We start from the raw sequence: 15,081 nt of genomic DNA, 5'->3' as shown, positions 1-15,081 counted from the left end.
CAGACATAATATTAAAATTGGTATACCACCACACAATGTATACTATACAAGCTTTAAAATGTAAAATCTTTAAGAGAAATATGTTATCAACAGTAAAATACAAGTAAATCTGACCTTTTTAACCAGACATTCAAGAACATCTGAATTAATTTGACTGGCAGCAGAGCACATTTCAAGTGGATTGCCAAAGTAAAGACTTCAAAAGCCAATTGTCCAAATAGCACATTTAATACTATTGAGAAAGTATTTACAATTGTGGTTTAATAGGTGTAAATGTGATGATGAATATCTGGCTGTCATTCTTTATTATCAAATTTGACGAACGTGTCGATTACAAGTTGATCGTTGCATTTATATTTCATCCGTGTTCATCTCAGTAAACGCGTTGAACACAAACGGCATTAATCTCTGGCTGGGAGAAACCGAGGCATTCCTGAGATAAAGGTCCGGAGTAATGAGAGGCATCAAACAGGGCAAAGTGAGGCAGAGAAAGGGTAGGCCTTGTGCTGGGAGATTTTTTGCTCCTGTAGCTCGGAGAGCGTGATGTCAGCGGTGGCAGCACTGGTGTAATTGACTTGGTGGGGGTGATGGCGTCATTTCATGCCCTGGTGTAGCCTCCTGCTCCAATAGCGAAGGGGAGACGGATCTTTGGCCGACGCGACCGTGGCTCCCTTGGCCGGGATCGAGCACCGCCGAGCCGGACAACTCACCCCGGGAAACATGGAGGCTGCGGCCGAGGAGCTGCGGGCCGGCTCTCGGGTACCTGTCACTATCGATCAAATAGTTAACGATACGCTGGTGGTGACGCTGACCTATCGAGAAAGGAGCTACACGGGGATTTTACTCGACTGCAACAAAAAGTGAGTTTTATTTATTTTACTTCCGTTTCATATTCTTGTCTGAATTAGATTTGCTAAACTCTGCTAACGGCTAATTTACCTTTGATGCTAAGGCAGAGCTAGCTCGTTAGCTAGCTATTAGCAAGCCGGGCCTCCATACAAAAGGCTTACAGGTTATTGTAGCTGACAAGGTAGCTATCTGCTAGCCTGTCGGCTAATGGCAAACTGACAGCATTTAAGTCCATAATGTGACGACAAAACACGTTATTTCGCTCTGATCAAAAACTGTGTGACAGGCCAGGTGCCCTGTCTGCAGAGATTGTGACTGACTTGTGCTGAACAATAGCTGCTGTCAGTGGGTTCATCTGTAGCTTATTGTTAGCCTAATCAAACACACAGCAGCTAAAACGTAGTCAGTAAAAGGGGGAAGCCTGTCTGAACTGGGTATCACTTATATTGGACAAGGACTGTGTGGATGGATTAGTTTTCTGAAGTAGTGTTTGAATAAAATGATCTGAAATATTGTTTCTGTTGTGTGAGAGACAGAGAGACACAGAGAGACACAGAGACACAGAGAGAGACAGACTACTCATACCCAGTCACTTCTGATGTGTAGAAACAAAAGAACATGACATTAATGGGATTTGATGACATTAATGGGATTTGATGAATCACAACTGTGTTTCCTCTTCTTCTTTAAAGATGTTCTTTTTTCTTTCTTTCTTTCTTTCTTTTTTTTGAGGATCTGGGGACCATGTTAGGCTCTGCTTCATTTGAAAAGGCCCATTCGTAACAGTAAAGTACAATCCTGTTCAAATGAGAAAACCATCTCAGTGTAATTTGACGTGTGTCAGAGTCATGTCTTATCAAGTCTTCTCAGTGTGTGTCACATGTGTAAGCCTTGTGTTGCTCCTGGTGCCGTACACCTTAAAAGCCACGGGCTTCAGACTATTTATAGACGAGCAGAATCAGAATCTGACCAGCTTTGCCCCTTAGTATGCTTAGATGGTTTTTCATGCGAGAGCCCAAGCTGTCCTGAAAATAACCCACCCAAATGGGAAAAGGCTGGCCTTGGAATCACTTAAAATAGGCCCATATTTCAGGCCCTGTCACTGACAAAATTTGACTTCTTCTTCCTTTTCAGCTCATGGAAATACATTTCCTGTCATTGTGTCCCACAGGTTGTTTTTTTTTTTTTTTTTTTTAATACAGTCGTCTAGTCATTCAGGGCAGATCTCCACCATCTAGTTACAGTGTACACAACATGAAACATGAATCATGGCTGCTGCTCAGATTCTCTGTCCTTGTACTGTGCTTGACTACCACGGCCTGTTCCCTGTCACAGGCAGCACTGTTTGTTCCGTGTCAGTCACAGTGAAGGCTAATATTCAGCAGCCTTAGGGCCGCATATAGATATATATCTATATAGATATATATCTATGAACTGAGCTACATATATAGGATATATGGGATATATATATATATAAAGGTGAGAGGAACGAGCCTAACACCAAGAGACTATTATTCTGACATGCCTGCCAGCTCCTTTCTCTCTTGGGGAGAAGGGGCTCCCCAAATGTGCACTAATTAATAATCTCACCACACATAAGCCCCCAAGTAGACACGGATGCAAAAACAAACTGAAATCTCCTGGCTCCTTCCCTACATCTCTAAATCTCAAGTGATTCATGGGATTGTTTTTGTTCAGTCAGATGTTGGGGAGGGAGGGGAGGGGGATCCTGGGCATCCTGTAGTCTCTTTGTCTGCTGTCTCCTGACTAAAGCAGCACAGCCATGTTACTGTTGCCTGCCAGCCACCTCTTAAAGACTTTCTTGGCAGTTGGGGCCTTCATCGGGCATGTTTGCTGATCCCGGAGTAAAGAAAAAAAAAAAAGAAAAACACGTGAAATCACTGAGAAAGTGGGTGATACTATTGCTCCACCGTTTGTGGCCTGAAGCAGGAGGGCAGATAACCACCTGGCTGCTTGCACAGCAGACCCCAACCCCCCACACACAGAAAACTTTCAGCATACAGGTGACAGGGAGAGTGGCGTCAGGGTGTCCAGTCAAAGTTAAACAAGAGTGGTTAAATAGCTTTAAAGCCTGTATAGTATTTGGTTTTGTGCCGTCAGACTGGCCTCAAGGTATCTGAAATACAAACGTGCCGTTACAGAGACTTTCTTGCGCAGGAAGTTGCTTAAGTAAGAAATGCTTGTAATCTGTGATATGACATGTTCTTTGATTAACTTCACCAACAAGGCTTGATGACATTCACAGTTATTAGGGCCCCGAGCACCGAATGGTGCGAAAGCCCTATTGTTATTCATTTCTTGTTTCTTTCTTTCTCTCGTTCGTCTCAGGACCGGGCTGTTCTGTCTGCCAGATTTCGCAGCAAAACTCGAGGACTGCCCGATATCTAAAGCGGCTTGTGAAATCCCAGAAGTTCCGAGTGAGGAGCCGGTTTCCAAATCTCCCAGCCAGGCTTCACACAGACCAAAGGATGAAAACACTCTCCCTGAAAGCAGCATACCTACCGAAACTCCACCCTGCCCCGTACCCACACCAGTGCCAGCTGGACAGACTCCTTATCCTCCTTATTTTGAAGGAGCCCCCTTCCCTCAGCCCTTATGGGTGCGCCACACCTATAGCCAATGGGTACCTCAACCCCCTCCGAGACCAATCAAGAAGAAGAAGAGGCGGACGCGAGAGCCTGGCCGTATGACCATGAGCACTATCCGTCTGCGGCCACGGCAGGTACTATGTGAAAAGTGCAAGAACACGCTGAACAGCGATGAGGACAGCAAAGACGGTATGAGCAACACCAAGACTTCTAGAAAAGAGAACGCCCTGCAGAGCGACGATGACGACAAGGATAACCCTTCGAAGCTGTCGCGGAAAGAGGATGTAGGTGTAACCAAGGACACTAAAAGACGGGAAAATGGCACCAGCCTCGACAGTAAACGCCTCAGAAAGGACAAAAGGGGTGAGGCTGATGGGGAAAAGTACCCCGGAGGAGACGTTATCCCCCACAGTCCGGTGATAAAGATCTCCTACAGCACTCCGCAGGGCAAAGGGGAGGTCATGAAGATCCCCTCGCGAGTCCACGGTTCCGTCAAACCTTTCTGCCCCAAACAGCTGGTGCAGAACGGCGTGGGAGAGAACGGCAAGATGCCTTCGGACCCCACCAAGGAACAGCGGCACATTCTAGATGCCACCAGGTCGGGACTCACCGTGTCCATTCCCAAACTCAAACTAACTAGGCCTTTTGCAACCGTGGGTCAGGACTCGCCTTCTCCAAAGATCCACTTGGGACCCCCTCAGAGGGAGGGCGAGGAGAGCCTGGTGGAGTACGAGGCAGAACTTGTCGGAGGCACCAGGAGACGAAGCCCCAGGGTGCCCGGGCCCTGCCTCCCCCACTCCGAGGACTCGGGAGAAGGCAAGAACTCTCTGGAGCTGTGGTCGGGGAGTTCTGGCGAGGAGGCGGAGCGGGGCCACAGCGACCTCACCCTCCTCATCAACTTCCGTAAGCGCAAAGCCGACTCTTCTAGCCTGTCCGTTTGCAGCAGCGACAGTCTAGACGAGTCCAAGTCCTTCAGCTCCGACGGCACCTCACCCGAGCTGTGCGACCTGGCGCCGGGCGAGGACCTCTCCGTAACCTCGTCGTCGGTACCGTCACGGGAGGACTGCAAGACGGTGCCGCCGCTCACGGTGCGGCTGCACACCCGCAGCATGACGAAGTGCGTGACGGAGGAGGGTCACGCCGTGGCGGTGGGGGACATCGTGTGGGGGAAGATCCACGGCTTCCCCTGGTGGCCCGCGCGCGTCCTCAGCATCAGCGGCACCCGCAAGCAGGAGACGGCCACCTGCGAGGCCCAGTGGCCCCAGGCCAAGGTGGCGTGGTTCGGCTCGCCCACCACCTCCCAGCTGTCCGTCGCCAAACTGTCGCCCTTCAGAGAGTTCTTCAGGTCCCGCTTCAACCGCAAGAAGAAAGGGATGTACCGGAGAGCCATCCTGGAGGCAGCCAAGGCCGTGGGTCACATGAGCCCGGAGATTACGTCGCTGATTTCCCACTGCGACACGTAGGTCAGTTCATAGCAGGTCACAGGCGGCGGCGGCGTCACCTCTACTGTTGTGTGTCCTCGTGCTTTTTCAGGACTTTATACAGGGCTGGACCGTAACTTGAAAAACTCGCCAACATTATAATCCATCGCCTGCATTGCTGAAGTCACGGCAGGGTGTTAGACGAAGACGACAACGAATCGCATCTAAACTAAAGAGCAAGCGGCCAACCGCCGTCTTGTCTGCGCTTGTCCTTTTGTGCGGCTTCATTCACATACTGAAAGTATTTTTCATCGATGTCCCAAAGCGGCGGTGCGATTAACCTCGAGTGATCAGTCTGACTCAGTGAGGGCAAACGATGGAAAAATTGCAGCGAGGAGCCGACGAAGATGAGTAAGAGCTGGAACAGAGGAGAGAGATGACGTGTCAGTCAGCTTCAGCAGACATGAGCACAGCTGCGATAATTAGTCAGTTTTGGATCATTTGGAGCTGATCATCAGTCGGCAACAGTTTTCTGAATTGTCAAACAAAAGTAGCAAATTCCAGCTTTTTAAATGTGGAGATTTTTGCTGCTTTTCGGGTTTGAGATCCTCAGAAGACTGAAAGGTGCGTTTCAGGAAACAAAAGTTTGAGTAAAACAAGATCAAGATCTTAGGCGAGGCAAGTTTATTTGTATTGTTTATTTTAACAATAAGGAAATTCAAAATGCTTTACGTCAAAACATAAAAAGCATCACTTTAGATCTGCGTGAGAAAGAAGCTCTCTAAACGCAGTAATTACGAACTCCTCCATATTTTGTCAAAGACCAAAACAATCAACAGATTCATTGAGAATGAAAATAACGACAACAAATCTAAATGTAAAAACGGTTGTAAAATAACTGCAGCTACAACAGCGAGCAGTATTTTTCCATCACCTGACAAGGCAGCCATGTTTATTACGCTATCCTTTGTTCACATGACTTCATACCCTCAAACATTTATTGTATTTCACCCCTTCTAATGAGCCTGATATTTTTTGCTAGGTCACGTTGCCCAGCCTCCATAACCTTAAATGTGTTTGAAATGGATCTCCTTTGATGACGCTGGCGTGAAACTTTTGGAGGAATGAAAAGCTGAGTGAGAATGATCCCGCGGCGAATAGAACAAACAACGTTGAGTTGAGGCGTGCCGGCCGGCCGGGAGGAGGAGGAGGAGGAGGAGGAAGGGTTGGGGGGGGGGGGGGGGTTGCCTCGCCACACTACACTGCACTCGTGTCATCAAACAGTGGCCGCGTTCAAAGCGGCAAAACAAACATTGATAGCTGCTTTAATGAAGGCTGCGCGGCCGACTGTCAACAGGAAGAGCTCGTTAACGAGGAAAGTGACTCGCGGCGTACAGACGCTGCTGATTCAGCACAATGGAAACAGCTCCAGTGCACAAACGTAGGTGTTCGCTTATGTCTTTTTATAAAAAACAAAAAACACGCCGGGCTCGTTCCCCTGGTTTCTGAGTGCATTGACCCCCCCACCCACTTGGCTACCGCTCCCAGGGTAGCCAAGCAGCAGGTCCTCGACACACACTCGCATGTTAAATATTGTCTTTTGAGTGATGGAAGGGGCAGAGAGGCCGTTTTCCAGCCCTCCTGTTTACTCGAGACGAGGTCGGCCGTAGCTGAGGAGAAGCAGTAAGGGGTTAAGACCGGCCTATATTTGGTGCTTTTTCCAGGCCTCATAAAGGAAGTGTTTTTTTTTTTTTTTTCTTGCTCTGTCAGCTGCACTGAGGTTTTAGCCAGCTGGAAAGTAGCTGACGTTCACTTTACAGCGCTCCATAATCTTCAGACAACTTAACATGACGAGTTGGGAGGTGAAGCGCTTCTCTCCCACTGCTGCCAAGCCGTGTCGACTCAGTTAAAGTCCCTACACCGGATACATGACCTGCCATGTTTGCTCATTGTCTTTACTTTGTGCTCTTTCTTCTCCCCCTTCTTCTTCTTCTTCTTCTTCTTCTTCTTCTTGTGTAGAGGCTGAGGATTGAAGAGAAGTCTGAGGTTGTTTTTTTTGTTTTTTTTTTCTGAATTCTCAGACTCTGTCATCAAGACCCAGGAGGGAGTACGTGCGGTTGCCACGGCTACTATTTATATGCCGGTTTTTTTTGTTGGTGTTTTTTCCTGTTCTTTTTCACAAGGCTGTTGGAAAATGGCCGCCAAGGTGGAGTGTTGACTAGATAAGGGAGCAAAAAAAAAAAAAAGGTGAAGAAGCAAGAAAGGCCAGGCGTCTCACAGTCAACTATGAACTAAACTATTCCTCCTTGTTTTTGTTTTTTATTTTCTAGATTTAATCATATTTCAATAGAGCCGAATAACAACACTACAAGGACCCGAATGTATTTATTGTCTTTAATGGTTTATTATGATCCAGTAAGTTCACCTTTCTACTACAGTCTCGCAAAAACCTCCTCGTCTGCTGCTGTCGTTATCCCGGCCCTCGTCGCCGATGTGTTCACGGCGAGGTCCCGACTCGTCCTCGGTTATGAGACCTCCTACCACAGATTTATAAAGTCTTACCCCGGACCCTCTTACTTGTGAAAATGTGAACGGCTCCATCCAGAGACAGTAGTGACTGTTCCAGCTCTTCTAGCGATCACAGTGTTCCATCCTCGTAGCCTTCCGCGACATCGGTTGGATTTGTGGCTGTATTTATGCTGAACTCTCTATTCCTCTCCTGAATCATGTTGCGTCTCTCTTCCATTTCATTTATATATATATTTTTTTTTTAAGTTACGGAGTGTCATGTCAACGTACTCTTCCCCACCCCACCACCACCACCACCACCACCCTCCCCTTCTTCATTTTTTTTTTCTTTCTTTTCCCTGAGAACCATTTTTACATTGAATTATTTAAAGCGTCACGTTTAAGAAAAAAAGCACTTTATCTGTACCTTGGTGGCCTGCTGTAAGCTCACTGTCTGAAACACTATTGCGAGATACAGCCCTGATAGGCAGCGGGGGAGTTCAGAAGTCTTTGTGGTTGACTATCTATGGCCTTGGAGATACAAAAAGAAATCTTTTTTTTAATTGTTATTTTATTTTATTTTATTGTACGATTTGTGGGGACACCAGACACGGATGGTTGTGTACACTGTATTCTCGCATTTTGACTGCGGTGTGTTTTTCCCTCAGCTCATCTACAACACACGTATGCACACACACACACACACACACACACACACACACACACACACACACTCACTACAGAAAATTAACATTTCCACTGGAGAAACACGGGAGAACAAATGTGTCAAAGCCCCCTATGCATTATCAGTTAAAGCTTTATGAGAGACTTTGGGAGAAAAAATTAAAATATAAACATGCTGTAAGAATACTGTGAATTCAACTGCTGAGTGTGCTGAAGAAAAAAAACAAAAAAAGAAAAAAAAAAACCGCTTGCTACTAGTTGCAGCCTGCAGTTATATTGAGAGATCAGGCGAAAGCAGACTGCAATGCTGACCTTTAGCGACCTTTTGTGTTGAAAGCAGCACTGTTGGATTATGGGGAGGGGGGAGAGGGAGGGGGGGAAGCCAGCGAAGGCAAAGAGACCGCGGCTGTCAAGCGCAGGCCCGGTCGGTATTAAAAAAAAAAAGAAGAAAAAAAACTCAACCGAAGATTGCACACAGTCACGCTCAGCCAACCAGCCCGTCTCCTCTCTGGCCGTCTGCGAACGCTTTGTTCAGGTGGAGGCTGAAAACTGTCAGTGAGAGGAGTGCGTTTAATTCGGGGAGCAGGTAAACCGCCCGCTTCCCATTTTGTTAATCTGCGATTTTGACTGTTTGTCGTCAAGCGCAGCGAGTTCCCAGGCAGCCTTACACAAAGAGCGGTGCGAGAGTCTACGTGTGCGTATGCCTGAGAGGGGAAACGGTCGTCAGGATTTTCCCCGTGTATGAGCAACATGGCTGTCTACTGTTGCCCCACAGTTGGTCAATGTTATTGGCTACTTTTTTTTGTTTTCTTTTTTACATGTACTGTACATAAAATAAAATATACAAGCAATACTTGTGCTGTTGTGGATCGGTCACTTTAGTCACGGATGATCAGAGGGGATCGGGCTTTTTGTAGGCGTCCGTATTTAAATTGGAGTGGAAAGAGCAAAGGCTGTGATGCAGGTTTTTAAGTCTTGTTAAATGGTCACTTACTCTTACTATTATTTGTTAAAGCTGTTGCTTATGACTTGGAGAGAGTTTTTGATGATGTCATAGCAGTATCATCAAGGCTTTTTCAATTTCAGCTGGTGACCATCATTTTCAAACAAAAGCCGTTAAAATGAGTTTGAATATTTGAAAAGTGCTTACATCGATACATAAGATCATGATTTGCAGATCTTTTTAGGGACTAAAACTCTGGATCGGTTTCCTTTTTTTTTTTTTTTTAACGTTCCACTGGATTCACAGATTTGACATTTTAGGTCGGTTCAACTTAAGTTTACCAACTCTTTAACTGCAGTAAACAAATGTAAAGTGCTAAATTGAGTCCAAAACCAACAAATATTTGTTGACAACGTACATTTACTGTTTGGAAAGTTAGTTCTTTAATTAACAGGAATAATTTACAGCTTGCAGCCACATTGGGACAGTCCATACTTGAGACTTAAATAAAGTGTGCAAGGGCCGAGTCCAATACTCGGCTTCATCACGGTTGATATAGTTCTCTTTATTATAACGCCGAACAACCACAATTCATCTGAACGTGCATCAAAAATAAACAGCAGGTTTCCATCATCTTTGTTTTCTTCAAATTACAACAAAGAAAGTATCTGGTGAGTTTGAACTAATAAATAATGCAGCCGGAAAGTCGCTAATATGTCAATCTTTTTAAAATCTTAGTTTGATGAGGTCAATGAACTGTACAATAATTCCATAGGAACCATTCTCCTGGCTTCTTTTGTGATAAGAAATACATTTCCTCTTTCCGCCAACATTTGACTCGTCAGGTTTAAACGGTTGAAGGAATCGTGTGCAGAAGTGAAATACTGATACTACTGCTGGCAGCTGGTTATCTTAACTTAGCAACAAGATTGGACAGAGCGGTTTTACTCTTTGGTTTCTAGATAGTTTAAACAAGCAGGATATAATTAGTGCTCTTTAGAGGAGCTTTTTGGTGGATTTATGTTTGGACAGAGCCAGGCCAGTTGTGTTTATGCTACGCTACGTGAACCTGCTGCTGGCTGTAGCTGTATATTTACCAGACGGAGAGAGAGAGAGAGAGAGTGCTTTTCGTTTTCCCATCTAATTAAACCAGAAATCAAATATGTCAAACTATCGCTTTAATCTCTCCAAGCTATCAGCCTCAAAAATGGCCCTCGGGTCTGTTTCAGGTTGTAACTCAACATGCCTGCTGATTTTTAAGCCGATGTTTTCGCATGCGCTCAGCTTTGGTAGTTTGGTAACTCATCGTACTGCTAAAAATGATGCGGCTGTTTTTTTTGTTTTTTTTTGTCGGAATAATTAGAGCCCTTTTAAACCTTCAAAATAAATTGGCGTCTCGGCTCTGCGAGGTCAGTGGAGTATTAAACCGTCCTCACTGTACGACAGGCCTCCCCCATATCTCTCCTTCTTCTGTAAACACATGCCTCGGGCTCGTCCTCAGCCGTGGCCGTGTCACGCATGTTGATTTGTCGCCTCCGGGTCATAAATAGGAGGCGGTCGAGTGTGTTTGTTGCATAACAGTGGAGTGAACCGGCCGGTCAAGGTGAGGCGACCCTCCTCTGGCCATCTCCTGATCACATCATTTTACTATAGAGCCCCCTCCCCCCCCCCTCCTTCCCTCATGGCTGCTCTCGTTTTTTCACCGGGTCCATGTTTGGTCTGAACACACCATTAGCCCGCAGCTATGTCTGTCCGTTTCCAAATCAGCCTCCCAGCTTCCCTTAAGTTCACAGCTGCTTCAAAACGTTACCCACAGTGTTTCTGAGAAGAGTCTATGTGGAAGCAGTCTTCTCGACATTTTCAGAAAGCTCAGAGCAAGTCGGGTCGTATTTGGTGATATTAAATGTCACAGGCCAGGGAGTTTCATTTTTTTTTTATATATTGTAATTTTAGTTGTGTATTGCTCTTCTTTGTAATTTGATAATACATCTGAGGACCGTGTTGATGTTCCTCATCTTTCCCCTCCGCCGTTATGCCTTTGAATTCCCTACATTACCTCAATCGCCTGCGAGCTTGCTGAACTCGTATCCTTTGTGGTTTTTAGATGCCGTCCGTGTTGCTTGTGTTCCAGTGACTCAAACGCCCGAGCGCAACGCACACACACGACTTCCAATGCGGTCGCCACGAGCTCGCCGGGTCCATTGGGTGCCATAAATCTGCGCGTCAACCACGAGCCGAGTCCTGGTGGCGGCATCGTACTTATCACACAGTTAAGCAACAGTTTGCCATTTTTGCTCTCTTGCCTCGTTACATGAGAACCCCCGATGCTCTCTCGTAGCTGTGCGGTAGATCTACGGCTACAGACGGTTTTAGCTTGGCATCAGTAGTGCACAGTGAAACGACTGGCCTGGCCTCGTCTGAAACCCTAAAACATCCTCTAAAGTTCAACACCTCGTGTCGTGTTCGTTCAATCCCCGCATCTGCCCAGCCAACCGGCTGCTGGGAGCTTCGTATTTATGTTCGGATGAAACAAATATGTTCATTTTGGGAGTTTCAGACATGTTGAAAGGTGGATTTTGATGCTACCTACGGACAGGCTAGGTGCTAAAGCTTACATAATAGTATATAGCTACATAATAGCATTGATCTTATCATCTCCAATTTGTACGAAAGAAAAAAACATGGCTATTTCTTTAATGTCAAACTATTCCTTGAAATTAATAGGGTGTCTGATGGAAAATAGTTTTTTTTGAATCTGTAGAAAACTCAACATTGAGCTTAAAAATGATATTTTCCAAAGCTTTTAAAGGCAATAAATCCTGTGGGAAGAGTTCTCGGTTGAAAATCAGTCAGCCTGCCTATTAAAGCTAAAGGATCACAGTTTTGGAGTTTTGTTTTTGTTTGTTGGTTGTTGTTTTTTTGTTTGATTTTTTTTTTTTTTTTAATGCCAACGAGGCTCTGGTGTTCAACTACGACTTCCTGGACGTCAAAGGCTGCCATTGCTTTGCAGAAACAGATGATTGAGCTGCTCACTTCCTCCTTTATTAACATGAAAGGAAGGGAATAAACTCTGATTTACAGTTCTGAGAAACCCATATGGTTTTCCCTCTGTGTTTATTACAGCTGTAGCATCTGTGTTGGCTTTTTCTAGTTTGTAAGTGTGTTCTTCCCTTCAGGCAAGTCCTCGCCATCTGAGGCTGCGCTTGGCTCGGTGAGCGCTGCTTGGCGTCGATCCTCGACAGTGTGCAGGTGAAGCGCGGGTGACGAATGCACGCAGGCGGGACGGCATTTTCTGAACCTCGCCGTGGTGCCAGGCGGACAAACACACACACTTCTGCACAAAATGTGTGAGACAAAGACTGCGAGTTTGCTGGGAGAGCAGCAGTGACCGCTGTGAAGAGATTCGTCTCGGTGGGGGAAGCTTTTTATTGAAGTGGAGCCAACATTACCTTCCACTGTGAATCTCTTGGCTATGAAGGGAAAAAAATGTCTCCTGTTCATACGCAACCGGCATTTTGGCGTGCATGTTCCGATATTAGCTGGGATACGATTCCTTTTTTTTTTTTTATGATTATTTATTTGGATATTCAGGAATGTGCATGCAAACGAACACTTTGTTCGAACCCGCTCAAACCGAATATAGTAACTCTGGCCTTAAGATGCACTGTGACCACAGCAAACACAAAATCATACAACACGCGCAGCATAACAGAACCAACTGCAAACACGGGCGACACAACCAAACACAGAGATGCTGCACAAAACCACAATTCAGTGAGTTAGTTAGTTCCAGGGAACACTTAAAGCTAATGAACATGCCTTGAAATGAAAATTGTTACTGTGGTTGTGATTCATGCAGCTTCTCTCTCCGTGACTCATCCAGAAATGTACACGATGTATCTGTTGGCATACAGCAAATATCTGCTGTGACCAGTGCTGGAGAGTAACTGAATTACATAATTAAATTACAACTCAAATGTAACTGTAAATACAGTTAGGAAAAATAGGTAATTAAATTACTGTTACGATTCAAATGTTGGTGATTACAGAGGGATTACATCTGAATATATTCTTTTTAGTGAAAAGCTTATGTGTAGAATATAAAATTCAACTCTCAAACTCTCATCTGCCAATCAAATAAATGTGCATTGCTCGAAGCAACCATGCCAAGGCAGTTGGACATGTTGTCAGATAAGACAAAGAGATATTTAAAAAGGGTCATTTAGAAACCAGCATTAAAAACAAGTGACTGCTGATCGTTCTCTCGTCACTCAGTTGGAATCGACCTGAACGTAGACTTGGTTTGAGGTTTTGGGAATATTTTTCTTTTCGACACTTGTGATCTACTGTTCAGACTTGTGATATGTTTTGGTGGTTGAGCTTTTAAATCAAATCATGTCAGTATTAAATCAAGTTCTAGTGAAGAACTTTTAATAAAAGTTTGACAGTAATTTATTTAGGGCTTTCAGTTTTACTGCCTGGTTTAAATCATTAGTTTGAAAAGTAATCAAATGTAATGAGTTAAATTACTTTGATATAGTAATTGAAATAGTTATGTTGCTTTGTTTAAGAGGGTAGCTTGCTATTAAGCTGTAACTTATTCAATTTCAAAAGTAAACTTAGTTGCTGACTCAAGCAATCAAAATGGTAAACGTGCTCCTTTTTCAATGCACAATTGTCCAAAGTCAGTGTATGAATGTTTTTGTATTTGTTTGTGTTTTCTGTGTTTCCAGCGCATTCTGTTAGACTGCAAATGTGTCGTCAAATCAAATAAATGTTTCTCACAAAACAACATTTCTTCTAAATGTTGAACGCGTGTTGTCAGATTGCCGAAGATGTTTTCTTCATTTGCTTGTGTTTTTTTTTTTCTATTTTCTTTTGAGCAGCAGTGCATGCATGTCTCAGCCGTACACTACCCCGTGTAATACTGTGTTACGTAAGCCCAGAGCTTCATCTCCATAGAGGTGGAGTGCAGTGGTGCAGTGCAGCAGCAGATCTCTCCTCAGTGGGCCTCAGCCATCTGCCGGCACCGACTCCAGAGATGAAACAGGCTAATTGCGTTTGGATTTTTCAAATCTGCCGTTTGTAGTTCAGCGTGTCCCGACCAGTTCCACGACCGAGCAGGAGGGAACAACAGTCCCACTGTTGATATGAAAACACATACAGCACAGGCTTACACAACAAACAGACTGTGCTTCTCAGTAATCCCTGTATTTCCTGGAGTTGACGCGGAGCTACTGCACCCTCCACCCACATGTGGCATTTTTACCCTGGCCTCTTTGAAAGCCTGTCCCAGACTTAGACCCTGATTTCCTCCCGCTGACAGATGTGAACAAATGCTCGCACACAGAGAGCCGGAGTTGCATCACTCCTTCCCCTCCATGCTGCTCCACGTTCCCATTTGTAGCATGCGGAGCGGTGCGCTGCTCCTTCATGGATCAATGCAGCGTAAATCTGGGACAAAAAAACAAAAAAAAGGAGGCACATGGCAGTGGGATGCTGTGTGCAATTACTGCTAATGATATGCCTCCATGCAAGCTGTGGCCGTAATTAACTCTGGAGGAAGCCTGGCCTGTATGAGCTCTGCATGAGGGGATGCTCGCAGGAACAGACACACAACTCCGAGCCAAGGCTAAGAAAGCAAACCTGCCCTGACGATGTTCAGACGACATGTCTGCTGCCCCAGATTAGGCACGTTGGGTGGTCCCGTGTGAGGAGTTACATGATGCGGATGTTAATGGAGTTGTCCTCCAGAGGTTTGGTAAAACTTGGACTTACTCAAGAGGTTGCGGTGAGGCAGGGGGTCAGCAAGTTACTGCAGACTGAAGCTCGTGTCAGCCAGAAACATTTAAAACTAAAACAGATGGAGAGAACGTTAAGTCGTGAAACTACCAAATTGAATTCAAAAATACATTATGGTCACTCATGGTAAGCGAAAATGACAATGTGTCAAAAAAAAAAGCTAAAAAAAATCCAAGTCCAAACATATGGACAAAGTCACTGTCTGGTCATGACAAAAATATAAATGCTCATGGTGAGTCAAAATAACGTTATTAAGTAAACGATC

At 45.1% G+C, this 15,081-nt stretch overlaps 1 protein-coding gene across 4 annotated transcripts; it reads left to right on the top strand.

Annotated features, from left to right (window-relative positions):
• The first annotated feature begins 389 nt into the window (after positions 1 to 389).
• pwwp2b (PWWP domain containing 2B) lies at positions 390 to 13,826 on the top strand. 4 transcript variants are annotated; one of them, XR_011178024.1, is made up of 3 exons: positions 390 to 860; positions 3,199 to 5,290; positions 6,899 to 8,924. XR_011178024.1 is itself a non-coding variant. In XM_069145260.1 (3 exons), the coding sequence occupies exons 1-2, from the start codon at positions 721 to 723 to the stop codon at positions 4,919 to 4,921; spliced, it is 1,863 nt and encodes a 620-aa protein (XP_069001361.1). In that variant the 5' UTR covers positions 390 to 720; the 3' UTR covers positions 12,191 to 13,826. The 4 variants fall into 4 exon arrangements, 3 of the variants coding, with proteins under 3 accessions (XP_069001361.1, XP_069001360.1, XP_069001362.1); XM_069145260.1 differs by lacking the exon at positions 6,899 to 8,924 and adding an exon at positions 12,191 to 13,826 and having other exon boundaries at positions 3,199 to 4,921; XM_069145259.1 differs by having other exon boundaries at positions 3,199 to 4,921.
• Positions 13,827 to 15,081: the final 1,255 nt, after the last annotated feature.

The sequence above is a fragment of the Embiotoca jacksoni genome, unplaced genomic scaffold (assembly GCF_022577435.1).
Source record: "Embiotoca jacksoni isolate LCO1_2020_lvr unplaced genomic scaffold, fEmbJac1.0.p SCAF_12, whole genome shotgun sequence".
Lineage (NCBI taxonomy): Eukaryota > Metazoa > Chordata > Actinopteri > Embiotocidae > Embiotoca > Embiotoca jacksoni.
Note: the sequence above shows the minus strand (reverse complement) of the source record. Positions and strands in the feature narration are given on the sequence as shown.

Excerpts from the sequence above, each read along its gene's own strand:
- pwwp2b (XM_069145260.1), top strand. The coding sequence starts at position 721 with ATGGAGGCTGCGGCCGAGGAGCTGCGGGCCGGCTCTCGGGTACCTGTC. Across the intron at positions 861-3,198 it reads TTACTCGACTGCAACAAAAA|GACCGGGCTGTTCTGTCTGC; the intron begins GTGAGTTTTATT and ends CGTTCGTCTCAG.